Raw genomic sequence first — 20,704 nt, forward strand, 5'->3', positions numbered from 1 at the left:
AGCAGTGACACATTTCTTCAGGTCGTCCTGGATTTGTCTACAAGTTAGCTGGAGACTTTTGCTGCCAATAAACTTGCTTTAATGTTGGCACTGTTGACAAAACTTTTGAATCTATTCTGAATACAGACTACATCCTCATCACATCATCAGTTGTGGAAAAAGTCCAGTTTTTCTGAGAGCTGATTGAAGTTTTACTTCTTTGAATATAAGAAAACTGCTTGGCTGCAACTGTCCTCAACCCCTGCAGGGGGCAGCACTCCGCCCGCACAGCGCCGACTGCAGGAGTATTTATCCGGTGAAGAAGAAGCACCAGCACGAAACCCGAAAACACAGCCTGAGCGGGGAGGAGTGTTTGGGAAGGTATCTGAGACGCTTTGGATTTGTTTTGGCAACTTAATACTATACTATAATACAGTGCGATGCGATGCGATGCGATGCGATGCGATGCTATGATATGATATGTTTTACCCAGGCGCCAATTTCACTGAAAGCAGTGGCTCAAAACCACTACTTCTGCCTGAAACTCACGAGTTAGCATTTTTATTTTTAAAAAGTTTCGCTTCAGAATTAGCTAGCTAACGTTAAGCTGTTTAGTCACTGCATTGTTTTTTTTTCTTAACGGAAAGTGACACGTTGAAATACTTTAAAAAATACACACAGGACCCTTTTTTTTTTTTTTTAGATCAAATGGTTTTAGCTGTCGAGGTCCGACTCTTATTTATTATATTGCCGCTAATGGTAGCTGGCTAACGTTACCTTAACCCAGCTGTTAGTTTTTTGTTTAGGCTATTGCCTAACTGACACGAGAGCAGAATGACCTTCAGCTTTAGCTAGATTTTTTACAGAAATAACAATAAAACGACTCATCACGTTTAATGTAGCCGTGTTAGCCGTCTTCCCATAACCATGTCCAAGTTGGACATGGTTATGGGAAGACGAGTCTTGCTGTAGTTGCCATGGTAAACTATGTTCAGAACATTTATCTCTATGGCAACGGGCATAGTTTTTTCATCTGACCTTGATTAAGTCGCTGTCAATACATAGACAAGTTCAGTTTGTATTCAATACTAATAAGTGATAATGTTCTTGGTTGTGACAGTTACATTCACACAATGAGTGTAACCATTCCTGTTGATCAGTCTGGGTAAAATATGTACTACGAATGATATTTTTTTTGTATTGATTTATCCAACTATTGCATTACAAAGCATCAGGCACTTTGCAATAATAGCTAGTTTGTGTGTTTATTTGTCTGGTGAAGCCTGTGGGTTCATCCACGAGGATGCATACACAGGATTACCCCCAGAGAGACACCACACTTGAGGCGGAGAGGATAGATAATATAATAATGTGTGTGTTTACTCTTGCAGAATGCCTTTCCATTTCTGCCCTCAGTGTGGGACAAAGTTGAAGCCTGATTTCAGATTTTGTCCATCGTGTGGGGAGAAGCTTCCCTGTCTTGTTGATGAATCTGGACCTTTGAGCTCGACAGCGTCTTTAAGTCTCTCTCCACCCAAAAGGGATGAAGCAGCAACATCAGTAGTTAGAACAAGCGTTGCTTCAAGCACAAGTTGTGAGCCCACGGAAAGTAAGGGTAAATAGCTTGGCAATATTTTATTAGGTGTTATCCATAGATTTTCTTTGTGTGGTTATAAACCTTTGGAAATGTAAATTCTCTTTTTCTACAGCCCACACGTGTATCAGCTCAACTCCAATTACAACTCGTCCTGCACTGCGAAAGACCCGTAACTCCCTTCGCCTGGACAGGGAAGTTAAATTTAACATTAAAGACGCCACTCCACCTGTGGTGCCCTCCACTTACCTTGCCAGAGATGACGGGATTGAAGGTAATTAAAATGGTCTGGAAGCAGCTACTCTGCTTTGCTGTTCTGAAGGAGAGATTTGCCACAAAGTTCTTATTTAATTTTCTGATAACATGTCAGGGACGTATGTACAGAGACATCAGTGTGACATACAGCTTTAAACTTCAGGCAATACTTACTGGTGGTACAGGTGTAAATAAAATAATTTGACAGCTGATGCCTTTCTTTGGAACAAAAAGGCTTTGTATGAATGTATATACAGATAATGGTGTTGGATTGGTTGGAACTCCACCAAAGCAGCACAGAGTCACTTTTAAATTCGACGCAGAGGTAGAGCCAAAGCTAGAGTCTTCCTCTCCTCCTGTTAGAAAATCTCCTCGACCTGGTGAGCTGAAACACAAAACAAACAGAATCTGTTTTAATCATTCATTATGAAAAATTCAGTGTGTCTCTCTTCTTTTCTGTTATAAACTTTTCTCTCTCTCTCTCTTTTCTCTCATCCATACTGATTGTGGCTGGATCCACATGTAGTCAGGGGAAAGGCAAAACTCTCCAGCCCTGCTGTGAAGCAGGTAGAAGAGGGAAAGAGGCTGACTGATAAAACAAGTAAAAAAGCAGAGGAATCAACGGTAGACGGCTCTCCTATGGCTGTCTCTTCCCCTGTTTCATCACCAGTCTCCAGGTCTCCTTTAAAAGGTGAGCAAATTTTGGCTATTACCACACAACATGAATTGTTACTTGCATATTTTTCAAAGATATGTTTTATTGTAGGGATGCACCGATTGTGAAATTCTGGGCCGATGTTGATGTTTAAAATAACAATTTGGCCGATTCAGATTATTATTATTTTTTTTGGTATTTACTCCCCCTTTTGTGCCAGGGAAACAAAGAAATCATCATTATAAAAAATAACTGAACTGTTTTAAAGTCATTCAGCCCTTCTATACACTATCTTTGAATGAGCATAAATTCAATCATACAAATTTATGAAACAACCTTTAATATAACGTTCTTTCCCATGGAAAAGATCCTTGTCTTAAAAAAAAAAACTACTTCAAAAGCCCTTTAACCTGCTATACTACAAATACAAATAACCAACGCAAAATTGATGCGTCACAACAGATAAACATCGGCCACTGCCATCGGTGAAGGTCATCCTATTTGTCGATAGGCCGATAGCAGTCAACAAGGCGTATATCAGCTGATACCAATGTTTGGCTGATTGTGAAATGGACGTTTATCAGTCAACATGTCTACTTCTTTGCTTTTAACTAACCAGATTAATTTACAGTATTTTGCTCTCTGTGACATCATGATGTCATTTTAAGCCCAGACAGAAAAACTGTACAAGAAATCAGTTGCGCATAATTTTTGTTTAACATTACTTTTTCTCTCATCATACATACAAGATAATTAGTTAGTCATGTTTGTATGCGTGTACAGTTACAGGTAAAAGCAAAGCCAAGAAGGCAAGGTCTGGGTCCGCCGTGGATCCGCTGCAGGAAGGTGAGGAGGTGACGGACACAACGGGCAAGAGGTGGAAGCTGATGAAACTTCTCAGTCAGAGCACGACAGAGCTCAGCTACGAAGGTGAGACTGTGTACATGACATCAGGGCAAATACTGGAAAGTAAAATAAATGTACAATTAAACAGTCTTAATATTCTGGGACAGTTAGATTGCATATTAGTGATGAAAATCACACAATTACTGTCAAATACCTTAAAGCAGATACAAAGCATCCTAAGATCAAAACAAGACAGATTACAACAAATAAGGAAATGTACATTTAGATACAGAATAAAAAAAAATACTAAAGTTTAGATCAAATTGATATTTCAAGAGAAAGGATAACAATTATTATTAAACAGGAATATTTACATTGAAGGTTTTATAAACAACTAGTGAACTAGTTATGTTTACTCTGTCATTTACAACATAGCTGGTTTACCAAAATAAAATAAAAAACATACCAAAATAGAAAAATTATGTTATTTTAGTGGTACTTCTTATCAAACTCTATTTTTGTTTCCAGTATTTTGATTGAGTTATGAATTAAAATGTATTTAACAGCCTCTTGGGTCCAGTTAACTTCATTAAAGCAGATTTTGTACCAGTGGTAAACAAAGAGATGGCTGACTGAGTAAATAACTATTGAACAAAAAGAAAAATTAATGGTAGAAAAGAGCATATCATCTTATTGTTTTGTCCTTTTCATTTTTCCAAACAGTTTCACAATCCAATTCCAAGGAATCAAATCACATCCTCAAATTGGTAAGTGCCACCTCAACACACTAAATATGAAGGTTTTCTGAATTCTCCGTCCTTATTATTATAATGTGTCACTGAGGTGCCATGAATAAAGAAATAATCGCTTTCCAATTTATGTAGTCATCAACAAATTGATTGTTTTTATTTGTTCTCTGTTTCCCGCAACCAATACTTCTTCAGTTCTTCAATTTCCCTGAGTGGGATCAATAAAGTTTATCTTGTATTTCTTCCTCTCAGGGAGCTAAAGATGGAAGAATCTTCAATGAGCAGAACTTTCTGCAGAGAGCTGCTAAACCTGCATCTGGTGAGGGTTTCCTTTCAAGTTTAACACCTCCGAACAGTTCTGTTGCTCACGTCACTCGTGGAGAGTGGGCTGCAGTCGTACCTTGACTCTAACTGTTCTGATGATAACTACGAGAGAAGTAAACTTTGTTAAAACAAAGGTAGCAGCAGTATTTATCTCAGAGTTGTTCAGTGTTTATATTGGCTGTAACAAGCTGATCAAAAATCAAAGTTTTAACAGGTGGCAAACAGAAATTAGAAACAGACACTAACAACTACAGTGTGAAATAGAGCTGGACGGTAAGAAGGGTTGTGGCAGTTTGTCATGTGATCTAGTTACACAATATCCCATAAAAGTGTCTGTCTTTCATTTCACAATCCATTGAGAGAAAAGCAGAAGTGGACAAGAATGTATTCAACGGGAGCATCGTCATGCCACCTTTAACCCTCTTTAGGTGCAATTCTGACTTTGCACATGTACCACACACACTGAAAGCTGTTGTCTCTCTCCAGTGGACAAGTGGATCAAACAAAACAAGATGGATTTTCTGGGGATTCCTTCCTGTGTTGGCTTTGGCCCTCATGCAGATTCCTACAGGTGTGAAAATCTGTGAATATTTACGTATTATATGAAAGAATTTTACGTTAACTTGGGGTTCTGCTATATGTTCTTTTTTTTTCTTTTTTTTTTTAAACAGGTTTCTGATTTTCCCTAGCATGGGTCAGTCTCTCCAGTCTGTTATGGAGGAAGAAGACGAGCTTCTGTCTGAGGAAGCTGTTCTTCAGCTCGCCTGTAGAATAGTGAGTGTAAACTTGTAGGGTTGTTTTTCAGACAACATTTTTAATCTTCACGATCCAGAACTGATTCCCCCTCACTTATTAAACGGTAGCATTTCTTTCTCGTTGCAGTTAGATGTGCTGCAGTATATCCATTCAAACGAGTATGTTCACGCTGATATTAATGCAGAAAACATTTACATCAAACCAGGACAGAAATCACAGGTGAGAAATATTCTGAAGTACAAACTGATGAAGTGTGTTTTATGCTGACCACTCTTTGCTTATATGTGTGTGTGTGTGTGTGTGTGTGTGTGTGTGTGTGTGGGGGTTAGGTATACCTGGCAGGATACTGCCATGCTTTCAGGTACTGTCCAGGTGGACAACATGTAGAGTACCGTGAAGCCAGCAGAACACCACACGAGGGCACCATAGAGTTTATCAGCCTGGACGCACATAAGGGAGCAGGTGCGTCACTTCTGTGCTTCACCGATTCCTTGTTCCACTAACGTCAGTGAATAATTTTGCTCTATAAGCTACTGTACACCAAATGCTACCAGACACGTGCAGTCCTCCCACAGTCCACCTGTCTGCAGAGCCATCAGGCACACACACACACACACACAGGCTCCACATAATAAGACTGAATGTGTAAAAGGTTCCTTCAACATTTGACTTATTCCACTATGAAAACCACAAAACAAGGTGATATGTACATCTGAGGATTGTTTTGTGGTGTTGATGTATCAGGGTAAATCTGGGAGGGAAAACAGACTTGGTCATCACTGTGTTTATGTGTGTTCTTCTTTCAGCTCCGTCGCGACGCAGTGACCTGCAGTCTCTGGGTTACTGCATGCTGCGTTGGCACGCGGGGACGCTGCCGTGGACCATCCTCACTCACCCAGACCAGGTCGCCACGCAGAAACAGAGGTGGGAGAGAGTTTATCATCACTGGGATATTTTAAGTCCACACACCTTTTGAAACACCATAGAATTACTGTATCAAATTACTGCTGCATGCCTGCTGTAACGTGAACCTATATGGGCAAGTTAGTAGTTCAATACAAAGAAAATGCAAATTACTCAAAGAAGTTCTCATTGTAGGTACATGGAGGATGTTCCTGCACTGTTGAGTCACTGCTTTGGGAAGAAGAGAGTTTCCGGTGAGTGTTTGTTATATAACATAAAACAAGTGTGTGATTATATCCCCTTTGCTGATATATTTCTGCATGTGTGTGTGTCACGGTGTAGATGCATTTCAAACGTACCTGACTGCAGTGATGGCTCTGCAGTACTCTGAGCAGCCGGACTACACCGCACTGAAGGCCGGACTCAGTGCCGCTTTACTGCAGCTGGGGGGATCACCGGAGAAGCCGCTCAGTTTTTAGGTGAGGACACTCCAACAGCTTATTCTGGTTTTATCACAGGGTTCAGACATGTTTTTCCCCCCGCAAAACTTACAAATAATATTAATATTTAATGTATGTTTCACTATGAATAAGAGATTCAACTCCACGGTGTTGGCAGCTAAAGCTTTTGGGCTGTGACACATGGTGATTTGTTTTGACTATATTTCTTAGTATTTTTTTTTTTTTTTATATGAAAGGACACGATTAAGAGATACTGTGACCTTAAATTCCACATTTACACCTGCAGCTCCACTTTCACATTAAAGGCTGATTTTAGGGTTCCAAAAGTTTGGGTTGCTAACGATTTGAATTCAGTACACAAATAATTCAGTTGAAAGTGACAGGAATTTGGAAAGTGAGCAGACATGTCTATGTTGAAAGTTTAGCACTTGATGCATTCTGTGTGATAATACTATTCAAATATGTCTACTGTGTTTTATTTTCAGAGAAATGGAACAAAAAGAATACAGTTGCAAGATGGACTGTGTTTTTGTTAAACTTGTTTTATCATGCTGTGTTTTATCTGTCATGTTTTATTGCACTGAAAGCAGATTGTTGTAGAGTTCAATGTGTGTAAACACGTCAGGTCGATGGGTTTTGATTGGGATCATCATTTTAAGCATTTATGATATTGTTGTGGGTTTGATTTGGGTGATTTTGACACTTTGCTAGTTAAATGTGTGTTCTTCTAAATTTAGTCTGATTTTAGGTATTTTAACTGGTTCCTTGTTCCAACTGTTTTCTGTTTAATGAAGCGTTTTTAATGAATTTACCTGTTTGGGGATTGACAATGCAAATAATTTGTACATGTCTTTCCCCTCAACTTACTACTGATGGAAATTTCCTTAAGACAAGCCAACACAGAGATGTGGATTAACACAACTCCTCAACCCTTCCTTATATGTAGGCATAGTTCATTTGCCTGAATAAAATGTCTGTATTTCTTATTCAGCAGTGCCTTAGTGTCCTTTAACATTCAGTTCTTCAGTCTGCAAGCCAGAGAGCACCAGAAACACTCACTCATTTATGCTCACAAGAGAACATTTTCAATTTAAGGGGTGTTTTAAAAATAAATAATTCTTCAGGAAATGTCTTTGCACGCTTGTTGTCATGATATTTACTAAATCTGACTAGGTCACAGTCCTAATTACAGCTTACACATGCTGATTCATTCAGCACACCAGAAGACATGTTCATTTTAAAGTAACCTTTATAAAGTTTAAACATTTCTGAACATAAACATTTTGACATTCCAAGACATATACAATTCTTTATATGAAACAGTAAATATCTCTTATTGTGCACACTCTTAAAGTAATTCAGAAAATAAACACTTTTGCCTGATCTCTCCTGTCGTGGCATTTAAAACCTTACATCTTGTCACTTGAGGCACTTTCTGAATGTCGAGGCTTTTGTAGAACAACGTAAAGCATGATGCTGAAAGACTATAGCGCCCCCGTGAGGCAGCTTTTGAACACAGCTACAGACCCGATGGCTTCCTTGCACAGGAGCTTAGCTTACACACTTAAACTGATCAGCTGAGCTTTTTATACAGACATGCTGGCAGTGTGAGGAAGCTACACATGCACATTTAAATATAGTTTTTACACTGCAGGTTGTTTTCATGTTTGTAAAAAACTGGACCAAATGAGTTTGTCTCCTGTCCTTCAAGTGTTTTTATATTCATTCCTAATATTATTTATGTTCCTGGTGTTGCTTTGAAGGTTGAATGTAACGTCTGCACTCCATGTGTATTTCTGATTATTTTCATTAACTGTCTCTGAAGCCTAAAATGAAAGGTTGGTTTTCAGAGTACATTCCTGCTTTGGAAATGATTTTGTATCCACAGCACGACGATTCAAATCTTCAGACAAACATCACATGCTTATGAAGTCTTATCCTCTCCCACTAACAGAAAGAGCTCTGGCCTGTTCACTGATTTAACACTGAAAATCATAACCTCGATACTTTTTCATATCCACAAATACTGTTAGTTTTTTTAACCTTGCAATGCAACTCTGTCAATGATTGTATGTTTCTCTAACGATTGAAGAAATACATAAACTTGAACTTATAAAACCCTTTCAAAATGATTAGATTACTTCATAAATGCACTGTAATAAAGCCAAAAACAAGGCCGCCTTTAGCTGTTCCTGAATGTTTCATTTTCACATGACAGGAACAGTTTATGAAAGTGTAAACGAAGTGGTATCCCACTTAAACCCAGGCAACGTTGATGGAGTGTGTGTTAAAAGAATAAGGACCTTGGAGGGAGTTTTCTTTCAGTCATGACTGAGGTGCAGAAACCTCGAGGTTTATCGTTCTTGGTCAGAACAAGGCAAATATGTGCACAAACTCCACCGTGATGGAGGAGCTTGTTTGTCTGAGCAGTAAGTGGAACATCCTCAAGGCCTCCAATCACGCAGTGTAAGAGAGAGGGAGATGGTGATCAGAGTGGGAGAAATGGTTTAGCTATGGTTCCACTGTGTCGTTAGAAGACAGTAGTGGCCAAATGGCCGGGAGTAGAGGGACGCTCCTCCTGACCATGTGATGTGTCCTTTCCTGAAAGATTAAAAACAGGGCAAATTAACAAACTTCTCACGCCTGCAGTTCTGCTGTCACATGAACAACTGCAGCTTCTGTTTACTGACAAACTCCTCTCACCATGTTGTTCCTCTCCCTTTTCCTCGCTGTGCTCCTCCTCATCCTCGGGCATTTCCATCTGAGCCAAATCCTGCACATCCTCCACGCTTGACTTTAAAAAAAAAAAAAAAAAGGGGGGGGGGGGAACCCACAGTTTTTTTCTTTTAACTTTCATTTGGTTAACATGAAAATAAACACACTCACATAAATGCTTTAAAAAGAATTCAACGGATACTTTGATTACCTGTGATTCAGAGAAACGATCTTCATCTGAGTTCCTAAATCCTTCTGGGGCTTCCATAAGGATGTCTAGACCATCTGCCTCGTCTTCATCGCTGCAGAGTGACACAAAAAGTATGTACACGGTAGGTCAAATACAAACACTTTACTTAAAACCCCTTAATGTAGTTTCCCCCCCTTGTCATGTATTCTATATCAGCTTGTTCCAACTCTTCATTGAAGATAAACGATGTAAACACTGAGTGAAACCGTCAAAGCCAAGACTCCATGTCTGTATGTAAACATCTAAATGTTGTGTACATCATCATGTTATACACATTTCCCCAAACACAGCCTGATGCATTTGGTGTCTTTGGGAATTTTGGGATCTCCACTTAATGTCTGTTGTCCCTGATAAATAAATAAAGTAAAAGTTGGTCAGTGAGGCACAAGGGGTTTAAGGAACTATAGGACCTTCCTTAGTATCATCTATCGCTGCGTCCACATTATATCATTCAGACCGTAATACCGAGTCTGAGATTGAAATTTATAATTTAATAACTTCTGACAGCTACGATACCTTCCAAAGACTGTTGGCAAAATGGCCACAAAGCCTCCAACTCTGGCAGTTACATCTAAATAAAGTTCAGTTTTACTAATACAGCAGTTGATTCAGCTCATTTAAAAAGGAGTTTGTATGGTTTCACTTGAGTAACTAGTGTAGACTATTTCAGTGGTGTGCCTACAGTGTTAGCAGTCGGGGTAACCATCTTGAAATAATGCAAGAAAACTCCCACGTCAGAATAACGGGAGGTTTTCCTCTTCTTATCATTCTGCCAACACTGCGTGAATGCAGCATATTTACAGCAAGATGGGAAATGGAAACTAGTTTTATTAAGTTTATGAGTCATGTGAAATGGAAACTTAAAAATGCTCAGGGAGCAGGCAGTAATAACTATTTATTAACTATATAACTATTACAATGACCAATAAGTTTGTCTAAGTTCTGACGCAAAAACAAAACCTGACGACCATGACACTGACCTTCCTCCAGAGTAAAACTTCTCTTCATCCTTTTCTTCTTTCTCCATTTTGTTTTGGTTCTCTTCACGTTGCCCATCATCTGCCTCCTTTTCTCCTTTGTCTTCCTGTTGTTCATCTTCCTTTTCCTCCTCATCTTCATCGAGGTCAGAGCAGTTGAGAAAGTCGAAACTTTCAAGGGCTGTCTCGACTTCCTGAGTGAAACTAATAGAAGTAGGAAAAGGAACCTACGGAGAAAACAAATGCAGGTGTTTCAATGTCACTATCAACACATTAGACTTTACAAAAACACAAAAGTGAATGTAAGAGCTCACCGTCTGCGCGTCCTCTGGTTGTTTTGACTCCTGGACGGACTGATGTGGCTGACTGTGTTTCTCTGATGCTTCTACCTGGAGTCCCTCTCCTGCTTCAGTGGTGATGTCCTCTAATTCTGCTTCAGTCTGTCCAGCCTGTACTGACGAGCCCTCAGATGCGTCACCTTTTACCTCCTCGGCAGATATACACACCTGTGGGACGCCACTTTCAGACAAATCAGGTCTCTCCATCAGCAACACGGGAGGTACAGAAACATCGGGGCATGAGCAGCTTAGGTCTGCTAAGGATTCAGAGAGGTCAGCTGATTGGACAGACGCTCTATCAGACACAGTACAGTCTGGACTACTCTCGCCGATGTGGCTATGACAGCAGGAAGTCTGCAGATGGCCGTTGGGCACCGCATCTGTCTGAGAGAAAACCTCCCCAGCTTCTGTCTCGTCCTCCTCTTGGTTGGAGGAGAGCGATGGCGTTGACGCGCTGGACTTGTTCGGCGTGAACGACAGCTGAGTGGTGAGAGTGGTTTGCAGCATGTTGGAGGCCGTCAGCCTCTGAGCGTGGTGAGCCAGGGCTGGACTGGAGGAGTCGTCAGAGGATTCAGAGGAGTTGGACCAGACTGTCCCGTTCTCCATTTCTCCCTGTCGCTTTAGCAGAGACTAGAAGGGAAACAAGAGGAATTGACTATGTCATGTTATGTTATGTATACATACAGCAGGACATGATTACAGGTTGTGTGTACGTGCTAGTTATCAAATTACATCCAGAAAAAACAATATACATTTGATGAATACAACTGACAAACTCATTAATCCAGTGGTCTCAAACTGTGGGTTATACAGCCATTGGATGCAACCAAGGCTAAAAATATGAAGTGGAACTAAAGTTAAATTAATCGGTTACATGTGGGACCAATCTGTCCTTTGATGCTAGGCTATACATTGTCAGGTCAGTGAGATTTATTCAAACAGCAAAATGAAAATGATTTTTGGCAGGTAAAAGAGAAAAACATGTGATGCTCATCAAGCTAGCACGTCAGTCAAGAAAATCTATCGTGCTCTCGGGTTTACGGTGTCTTTTATGTCTAAAAACATGTTGACTTGCACCACGATCATTTTATTTTGATGGCAAAGTTCATTAAGCTCATTTTGTTGCTAATTTCCTGAACACTGTGAATGGTTGATAAAAAATTGTACTGGTTTACAGGGAGATAAGTGGGATATGAAACTTCCCAAAAGGGGGCATGACAGAAACAGTTTGAGAACCACTGGATAAATCAATCCAGTCTGTCAATTGACAGCAACTTCATTCTAATTTCGGTAATTACTATAATATTTGATTTCATTTATCAACTAAAGACAGCATACAGTTGCTGCTTGGAGCTTTACACATACAGATTTAGAGATTTGCTGCATCATAATATAAAGTGAATATATTAATTTTTAGCTTCTGTACAGACAACAATCTGTTAATATATTGTTAATATATCATTTTGGGCTCTGACTAGTCATGATTTGTAATATTTACAGCTTTTGTTATTATATTGATTTTCATATACAATATAACTAATTGAAAAAAGAATCACTAATCACTCAATTCATTGGCAATGGCAATGATCAATTAACAAGTGATACAAATCTTACAAATTACCATATATACAGTAGTGTCTGTCTTCTTCAGTTTAGATTCAAATGAAACATGATCAGGCTTTTTCTATCAGGATCCTGGATTTCATTGGAAATTAACTGCAACAATTTACAATTTAATTTACAAAACATTTGCAGACTCATTGGCATATGTGTCTTTTGGTTGAATTATTATTATTATTATTATTATTATTATTATTATTATTATTATTATTATTTCGCTTCTAATTATTTTTTTTACTTTGGTCACTATAAACAACAGCTACAACTACATCCCAACACACCGACTGTACAGAGGTGAATCGGGGTGTTGTGCGGCTGAATTCACAACGTAAGGATGCCGTCCTGTCCGTTACGACATCGTGGAACGCCTCCACCAGCGAGCGGCTGTGCCTGGGCCCGCCACGAGGCACGTTCTTCAGCAAGGTGAGGAAGAGGAGGGACATATTGGAGCGCTACTCAACCACTATTAAACAGCTACAAGGACCACAGCTCTGTTCATACATACTGCTGCTGTCACACATCCCACTACTGCTATCATTCATTCTGCTCGCATTAGGCACGGCACTCCCACAGCCACATGTCCTAACACACAGTCTTCTGTGAATATCCTCACACACATCAGAGCTACCGCTACAGACAAAGCATTTGGGGAGCAGCTGAAATAGAACAAGCCAGTGAAATGACAGTCATAATAGCCATCAGTAAGATAATATACAGTGTATATACGTAGTCAAAATAAAGAGTTTACAAACCCTTAATACAAATTATTAACTAGTGGTATAACAAAGCAGGTGTGATGGACTTGTTGATGCTGATATCTCTTTAAATGTGACTCACATAAAACACCTGCTCCCGCATAGAGGGCGTGTTAGGAGGGCTCTGATTGGACAGCAGCCGTTTGGAAACTGTACTGGTGGATGATGTCTGGTCATCCTTGTCAAATGGACTGAAAAAAACAAACACAAAACAGGACACAGAGTGAGAAACTGGGCAAACCTTGAACAACCTGAATAAACACGTTAAAATTGTAAAAATACAAAAATAAAAGGGCTGCAGGTTTAAGTACCTCCAGGTGACCTCCAAGTTCAGCTTCACCGTCCCGAGGTCGTTGATATCCACGGCGAGCGTCTGGGGAAGTGGGCAGAACAGGTCGAGCATTTCGCAGGACACACTGCCCACCACCACGTGATTGGCCAGGCTCTTCAGCTCTGTCACCTTGACAACCAAAACAAGCAAACCGAGAGATGAGGACAGGCAAAGACCAAGGTGACAATTAGCTAAAGCTGGCATTTTTGTGAGAATGCATGTAGTAAGTTAAAGGATAAGGCTGCCAATTGTGAACAAATACCATTAAAAGACCAAAACCAGTGTTACCTATGTAGCCTGATAGAGCTTACTCCTCCTTGTTGTCCAGAAACGCATTAATAAGCCGCACTGTTGCACTGGGAGACATGTTTCTTCATATTGATTCACAGCTGAAAATAGTCAGCAACAAATGCACAATTTACTGCTGTTTGAGTTACATTAGCTAAAAACTACTGAGCTGTTTTAGGACATTATTTCACCTTTTATTTTTTTTTTTATGAAACTAAAGATTTATGTCTTTAGTAGGAACCAGTGAGCTTGGAGCTGAGTGCCACAGACAGGTTAGGAGAGTCAGACATTGGCTTGTAAGAAATCCCTAACTAAGAAATGGCTAAAAAAAAGAAATACCTAGTGTTGACGAATGGATTAACCTGGTTTACAAAATTTACGTAATGGAGAGAATTACTTTCAACTTGGGAACCCAGAAGAATACTTTTGTGGAATACTGGACAAAATGGATTATTTATGTCTCAACATTCAGACCAAACTTTGTGTAAATGTGCATCAGTGTAATCCTTAGTCTCCCGTTGTCTATGCATGTATTTAATTATTCTTCATATTTTGTTCGTTCTCTGTTTAAAAGTTAATAAAAAGAGAATTACAAAAAAAAAGAAAGTCAGACATTGTTGCTTTTGGTCTTTTCATGGATTTAAGAACAATTAGAAATAACACCAGCCTTATCCTCTAAAAGCCGATTTCAATACCTTGATTGACAGCAGTTCTGTGACGAGAGGCAGGAAGATGTACTCTTCGCTGTCCCAAATCTGCTTGTTGCTGACTTCCACGCGGCCTCGTAGCCTCCAACGTTGCCGCCCATAACGCATTAGGACCTGATGGGGCCAAAAACAGCTGATGTGATGTAGCAGACGCAGAGACGCAGTCAATATCTGTGTCTACGTGCTTGTATTTGTGTTTCTTACCTCATACTGGTCACCAGCACACAGCCGCGCAAAGCCAGCAAGGCCTGAAACATCCGAAATGGACAACAGAAATGAGAACTGGACAAATACAGAGTGGAGCAAATAGGAAGTGTAGAAAGTGACTCACCCTTCATCTTGACATGAAATTCTCCCATCTGGCTTTCTAATTCACTCTCAAGAGAGCACATGTGCTGCAGACAGATAGAGGAAAGGATTTGAATAATTTAATACTGATTTGTTAGAACATTAGATTATACAGTCTGATATCTATTTTTAGCAAAAATAAAGTACAGTACAGAGAATCACACCCAGCGCACACGCGGAAACATACGAACACATTGACCTCAGGTCGGTCACTTGCCTCTGTACATTCCTTGTAGCCTTTGTTGGCTTCACTCAGGCTCTCTCTGGCCTCCTTGCTGCCAGTGGCCAAGTTAAAGGCTGCCACCATCTTACTTGCTCCATCACGCAGTCGCCGCTGTATACAATAAGCATCGTACAGCTCCTCAACCTGGAGAAGCAAATATTATACAGGTTTCAACCAATGGATGTTAAAATGTTAAATTCTCACCTGAAGAGAGAATGAAAATGAATTTTATCATGAATTTACTTTGATTTAGTGCCTTTGTTATTTTATGAAGAACATCGGATTTGAAAATGCATAATTTTCATGTAATAATTAAAGCAGCATTCATTGATTTTTTAGCCACTCTGAAGCAGTCAGACAATATCCACCAACTCCCGAGGGAAATATCTGGCTCTTTAGCTGCTACATGCTCCACTATGTTCACCAGCTAGCCGCTAACTGTGTCTGTCTGCTGTTTGGTGCTGAGCACGTCAGTGTACAGTGGGTTTTTAGAGCTTGTTTACCTATAAACAGCTGCCTGCTGCAGCTGGAAACACATTGATGGTGGTTAAAATAATAAAACTATTTATTTATCATTTATTTAAGAAATTCCTCGTAATACATACACACCTTGCTGAGGTGGAATTCCAAGCGACGCATGAACCTCTCTATGGCTTTGACTTGCTACAAAAAAAAGGGAAGAAATAATTTATTAAACTTGACAAACAAAATCTTAGTCTCTCTTCCATCTTTATTCAGTTTTAGTGTCCTGCACTCACATCTGTATACAACAGGTGTGAATGAAACTCACCTTATCCTGCTCATACAAAGACCCCTGCAAAGAAAACAACAAGAATAAAAACATTTAGCATCACAAAGTGTCAAATTAACATCCTGACTGAGGATTGGAGACGACAGCAGCCAGGCTGGGACTGGATGAAAGTCGATACTGGTGGGACTGGTTTGACTACATGAGCTCTCACCAAACGACCGTTCCTCTTGTTTTCTCTGATCTGCTGACCCAGACTGTCCAGCTCCAGCTGGTGGACCTGCAAGTACGACCTGGCAACAAAAACACACCACCGTTAATTCTTCGTTGTAAGATTCAAAAGCAGTCGTATCCTGCGTATTCAGTGATATTCCACCTGGCAGGCATCCACTAGAATCAATGCAAACTGTGCCTGAGATGTGTTTACTCACTGTAAGCCTCTGCGTAAGGCAGCGTACACTTCATCCAGCCGCTCAGGCTGGGGGGTTTTAGTGGGCGGCAGTTTGGTGGAGCCTGTGAACATCCTGCTTCCTTACAAGGCACGTTTCTCTTGGATCAAACAGTGCTGAGGGAGGAAGCGGCAGAGAGAGATAAAACACGGGATCATTTCTGATAAGGGCTTCGTGATTATTTCAGTTACATTCAACATGGGCATCAAGAAAGAGTTCTGCTCACCTGCTGAGTAGAAAGAGATTGTCACTACTGTAGCATGCTTGGAGAGTTGAGTGTAGCACTGTGGCTTTAACAAACCGAAGGACATGTCCTGTAATTATACAAAAAGGAGACATTAGTGACAAAAATGTCCCTCTTCACCTCATACCTCACTGTACATCCTGACAGGATTTGTGCTTCCACTCTCTGTGATTATCAAAGATTCGGATCATTACAGAAGTCATTGGAGGAAAAATCAGGGGAGGGTTAAAAAAAAAAAGAGGACAGAAACCACTCACTTCCTCAGTCTGGCCACATTGTTTTGTTGAAATTCTGAGACGGTGAGCGGCGTGCATGCAGCAGCCACACTCCACCACTGACAACAGTAGGGAGTACAGTCTGCCTTTGCTTCTCTTCCCCTTCCTTCCCTACTTCTCCACCCCCCTCCACATCCAACACCAGAGCACAGGAAGTCTCATGGCTGACTCTACACAGGAAATTCTACACAGAAGTTTGGCCCAAGAATATAAAACCATGCCTTCACTAAAAATGTACCCTTTTTCTACTCCGAGCCATTAAACGTGCAGATTAGCTGCTGCAGTCAGGGAAAACTATAGGAAGAGAGGGTCGTGTCTGAGCTAATCTAGTCACAAAAGAGATTACAGACTTAAACCAAACTAAATCTGTCAAGCAGGAGCCAAACCCATATTAACACATGGGATCTGTGAATGAGCCAACACAGGACAGAGGTGACATCTGCTCTCCACTGTCTTACACCAAACTTAAAACCAGGATCAAATGTTCCACCTGTTGGGAATTGCTGAGATGGAAAACACACAGATTATGGTTTTATATGATCAAAGCCTTATTAGAAACAATGCCGCTGACACAAGAACAAGCTGTATACACCCTGCTTTCTTTCTATGTCCTCCTGCCACACAGTGAGGACGTGGGCTTGGGGGGCACCAGGCCGGGGGTCCAGTTAAACCACTAATCTTAGCTGCACACTGAGGGGATTAACTGGAGTTGGTCAGGGTTAGGACATGGCAAAGAAAAGGTGCCATACCAGAGAGCCTTTACGGATAAAAACACCCCACCTTCTGCCAAACATGGCCAAGGAACATGTGCAGGACTCGGACCCTGTACCCTGAGGACAGCACAGCTATAAAAGTGCAAAGTCATCATGAAGATACACACATACAAAGACAGAGACACACATCTTACACACTCCCACCCACCCATAAATAGCTATACCCGAAGCCCACACAAACACTCGGCAGACTTCAGGAATATTGATAATCATGAGTGCCCAGTTTCCCCTCCGTCAGATGTGCTTTTATCCCTTTCCTTGCATTAGAGATCATTAACTGGATTAATCCTCTCCTCAGAGCAGAGTGAACAAAGAGGACACTGTTTCCAATCACCTCACAAGACTGGAGTTTTGTTTAAAAAACCCTTTGGTGCACTCACAGCATGCACAAGCACATATATCCTTGTTCACGCAGTCGTTTGGGCCTGCAACAATCTCAGAATCATTTACTATGTATACTGAATGGGGCTGCAGCTAATGATTACTTTTATAACAAGCTGATTTTGTATTTAATCAACTGATTGTTTAGTCTATAAACTGTCACAAAAAAGTAAAACAATGTCCATCTCAATAGATGAACAATATAGAGAAAGATATTCAACCTATAATGGTATAAATCAGATAAAACAGGCAAATCCTGACATTCAAGAAGCTGGAATTAGTGAATCTTTTGCATTTTTCATTGATATATGACCTAAACTCAAAATAGTTTCCGATTAATGTTCTGCTGCTGCCCTAATCGATTGATTGAATGTTTCAGCACTAAACCTGTATGCTGATAAATCAGTTGGGCATCATGATGTACCACAAACAAGTGATGTCTTAAAATTGAGTTTGAACAGACCAACTGCCAACAACTCAGTGTCCAATGTGTTTATAACACAGAATGGGGAACAGAAAGTCACGTATGTGAAGTTTAGAGATGAATCATAAACATTACTGAAAGTGATTAATTTCCTGCTGATCTGTTCATCCACTAATCGATTAACTGATTCATTAATCGATTTGTTTTTTATTCAGGGAGCATTAGTGCACATATGAACAACTATGTAGCTCACAAACCATTAGACCAGTGCTCATCCATACTCTGCGGGTCTGAGTGTGTGTTTGAGGAGGAAGAGGAGGAGGCTGAGGAGTAATGGTGTTACAATAAAATGCAGCCACCTCTTTTCCAGATTACTGGATTAGCCAAACCGGGCGGCAGCAGGCCACTGAGTCGGATAAACACACTCACACATCACAGCCCTGCTCTGCTCTTTATTTCAAGTAGCCTAACAGCAAAGGATGGAGAGCAAACAGCAAATTTAGGAAACGGTGTCGTGCCAGGTTTTGTATTCCGCACATATCCCACCCCAGCCCCCGGACCTCATCACAGGCCACAAAAAAGTCCACACCAGGACCCTCACCGCCCTCTTCCCTGAAAGTGTGGGTCCATCAACTCATAGCTAACACCAAACACAGCAGGGAAAAACGGGGAAATTAAGTCAGTCACAGCCAGCTGGCGGATATAATTTCGACAACATCGCAGGAAAGCAACTTCACGTCGGACGGACTCGTGCCCATGTAGAGAAAAATGTAACGGGCTTCTTGTTGTGACCTTGGCGATAAAAGCAGCAGCCCCCTACCTCTGTTTTAATGTCCGACAACCCGCAGAATATGACCGGAGTCTCATTTCCAACGCGATGCTCCACGCAGTTACCACAGGTTTACAGTTATTCTGGGCGCTGTCCCTCTCCTTGATTTCGCAGTTTTTTGTGTCCACAATCAAGCTAGCAGCAGTTACCAAAACAGACTTCCGGTTGAGGGTTTTCATTGTAAAAGCTCCCCACGTGAAGCAGCTGATTTGGAAGCACAAACACAACATGAATGAAATGTCAAGTATTTCAGTGGAGATACTCAAAGATGATTTTGTCATATGGTTTAGAAAACTCTATAAAAATGTATCTAGGGGAGAGGAGAACTGGAGTGGCTCAAGTACTGACCCCTGGGGTACACCACAAATTAAAAGGGCTGATGATTTTTTTTTTGTTAGTTGTCAGTTTTATTCATATAACTCGAAATCCCAAGTTTTTCTCTGAGGGTTTTATAATTTGTCTAAATACCACACCCTCTATTAGAACCTCAGTTTGGTTAAGGGAAAACTTCACCAAAATGCCCTTTAACATGGATGTATAATAATAAGAAGTTCTAATAATACATCAATGGGAAAATAATGAGAAAAAAATGGAGAAACCTCCGGAAAGAGCAACAGTGAAAGGATTCCTCTTTCAGGACAGACAGAATAGGTGTCGTACATGCACAGTAGACAGAAATATCTGTAAATTACAATATGGAGCAACAGTATGACAACAACGAAGCAAAAATATATAAAATTAAGTGAATATTAAGTGTAATATGGTAAGTTAAAGAGACAAAAGACAAGAGGTATAAACACTTAAACCATGTATGTACAATTTTAGATACACACCTTCTGGGCTCATCAAGAATAAGCATAGTATCATTGTCAGCAGTAACAAATGACACTGACTGAAAACAAATTATTAGACAATCATGAATGATTGTAAAAAAGACACTGGCTCCAGATAGGACAGGACTAGTCTATTGTTTGTTCTGATGAGTCATAATAAAATGTACATCAATATAGCTACACATAGAGGGACAGAATATAAGTACAATATTCTGTCCCTCTATGTGTAGCTATACCAGATTGTAAACAGCTGCTCACTTCCACACCACCATCAAAGCTATAAATCTATAGATGTGGTGTATGCCCATATTTTGTAATGTTGTCCTCATGATTGTGACAACTTGTTTATTTCTACCTTGCTGAAGCCCTTTACTCATACTTAACTTGTAAATATCATCAAAGGGGAAACAGACATAAATCAGTTTTATGTATGGAGCAGTGTGACAAGTCGCTGACTTTAATTCTAATACATTTTCAAGAAATCCACAACCACATCTCTGATGGAACAAATCTAGCAACAAGCCATGTTATATACACATACAGCATTGATGACACATTTTCTGTTGTGAACCCTATGACATTTTGCATTAGCTACCAGATATCAAGACACAGTCTCGCTAGGATTGTTGTGTATTAGAAACCTATGACAAAACTACCTAATATGCTTGAAGCCA

At 40.2% G+C, this 20,704-nt stretch overlaps 2 protein-coding genes across 7 annotated transcripts; one reads left to right on the forward strand and one right to left on the reverse strand.

The window, feature by feature from the left end:
• The first annotated feature begins 210 nt into the window (after positions 1-210).
• On the forward strand, positions 211-7,508 carry vrk3 (VRK serine/threonine kinase 3). 5 transcript variants are annotated; one of them, XM_044194880.1, is made up of 16 exons: positions 211-360; positions 1,371-1,594; positions 1,689-1,847; positions 2,086-2,208; positions 2,355-2,519; positions 3,267-3,413; positions 4,053-4,096; positions 4,331-4,397; positions 4,889-4,973; positions 5,074-5,176; positions 5,285-5,377; positions 5,488-5,620; positions 5,965-6,082; positions 6,257-6,315; positions 6,404-6,540; positions 7,008-7,508. In XM_044194880.1, the coding sequence occupies exons 2-15, from the start codon at positions 1,372-1,374 to the stop codon at positions 6,538-6,540; spliced, it is 1,656 nt and encodes a 551-aa protein (XP_044050815.1). In that variant the 5' UTR covers positions 211-360; position 1,371; the 3' UTR covers positions 7,008-7,508. The 5 variants fall into 5 exon arrangements, with proteins under 5 accessions (XP_044050815.1, XP_044050832.1, XP_044050823.1 ...); XM_044194859.1 differs by lacking the exon at positions 211-360 and adding an exon at positions 387-530; XM_044194870.1 differs by lacking the exon at positions 211-360 and adding an exon at positions 388-530 and having other exon boundaries at positions 1,371-1,588.
• Positions 7,509-7,753: 245 nt separating this feature from the next.
• On the reverse strand, positions 7,754-19,345 carry LOC122875548 (rho family-interacting cell polarization regulator 1-like). Of its 2 annotated transcripts, none has more exons than XM_044194839.1 (17): positions 19,189-19,345; positions 16,498-16,585; positions 16,254-16,387; positions 16,037-16,115; positions 15,865-15,888; positions 15,684-15,737; positions 15,069-15,218; positions 14,835-14,898; positions 14,708-14,751; positions 14,492-14,617; positions 13,489-13,637; positions 13,260-13,368; positions 10,779-11,432; positions 10,468-10,691; positions 9,449-9,539; positions 9,226-9,316; positions 7,754-9,123 (listed from the first exon to the last, which is right to left on the reverse strand). In XM_044194839.1, the coding sequence occupies exons 3-17, from the start codon at positions 16,343-16,345 to the stop codon at positions 9,053-9,055; spliced, it is 2,022 nt and encodes a 673-aa protein (XP_044050774.1). In that variant the 5' UTR covers positions 16,346-16,387; positions 16,498-16,585; positions 19,189-19,345; the 3' UTR covers positions 7,754-9,052. The 2 variants fall into 2 exon arrangements, with proteins under 2 accessions (XP_044050774.1, XP_044050783.1); XM_044194848.1 differs by lacking the exon at positions 19,189-19,345 and adding an exon at positions 16,773-16,895.
• Positions 19,346-20,704: the final 1,359 nt, after the last annotated feature.

The sequence above is a fragment of the Siniperca chuatsi genome, linkage group LG1 (assembly GCF_020085105.1).
Source record: "Siniperca chuatsi isolate FFG_IHB_CAS linkage group LG1, ASM2008510v1, whole genome shotgun sequence".
Classification (NCBI taxonomy): Eukaryota; Metazoa; Chordata; class Actinopteri; order Centrarchiformes; family Sinipercidae; genus Siniperca; species Siniperca chuatsi.

Excerpts from the sequence above, each read along its gene's own strand:
- vrk3 (XM_044194859.1), top strand. The coding sequence starts at position 460 with ATGTTTTACCCAGGCGCCAATTTCACTGAAAGCAGTGGCTCAAAACCA. Across the intron at positions 2,520-3,266 it reads CTCCAGGTCTCCTTTAAAAG|TTACAGGTAAAAGCAAAGCC; the intron begins GTGAGCAAATTT and ends ATGCGTGTACAG. Across the intron at positions 4,974-5,073 it reads CCTCATGCAGATTCCTACAG|GTTTCTGATTTTCCCTAGCA; the intron begins GTGTGAAAATCT and ends TTTTTTAAACAG.
- LOC122875548 (XM_044194839.1), bottom strand. The coding sequence starts at position 16,345 with ATGTTCACAGGCTCCACCAAACTGCCGCCCACTAAAACCCCCCAGCCT. Across the intron at positions 15,738-15,864 it reads CTTTGTATGAGCAGGATAAG|CAAGTCAAAGCCATAGAGAG; the intron begins GTGAGTTTCATT and ends TTTTTTTTGTAG. Across the intron at positions 10,692-10,778 it reads AACCAGAGGACGCGCAGACG|GTTCCTTTTCCTACTTCTAT; the intron begins GTGAGCTCTTAC and ends TTTTCTCCGTAG.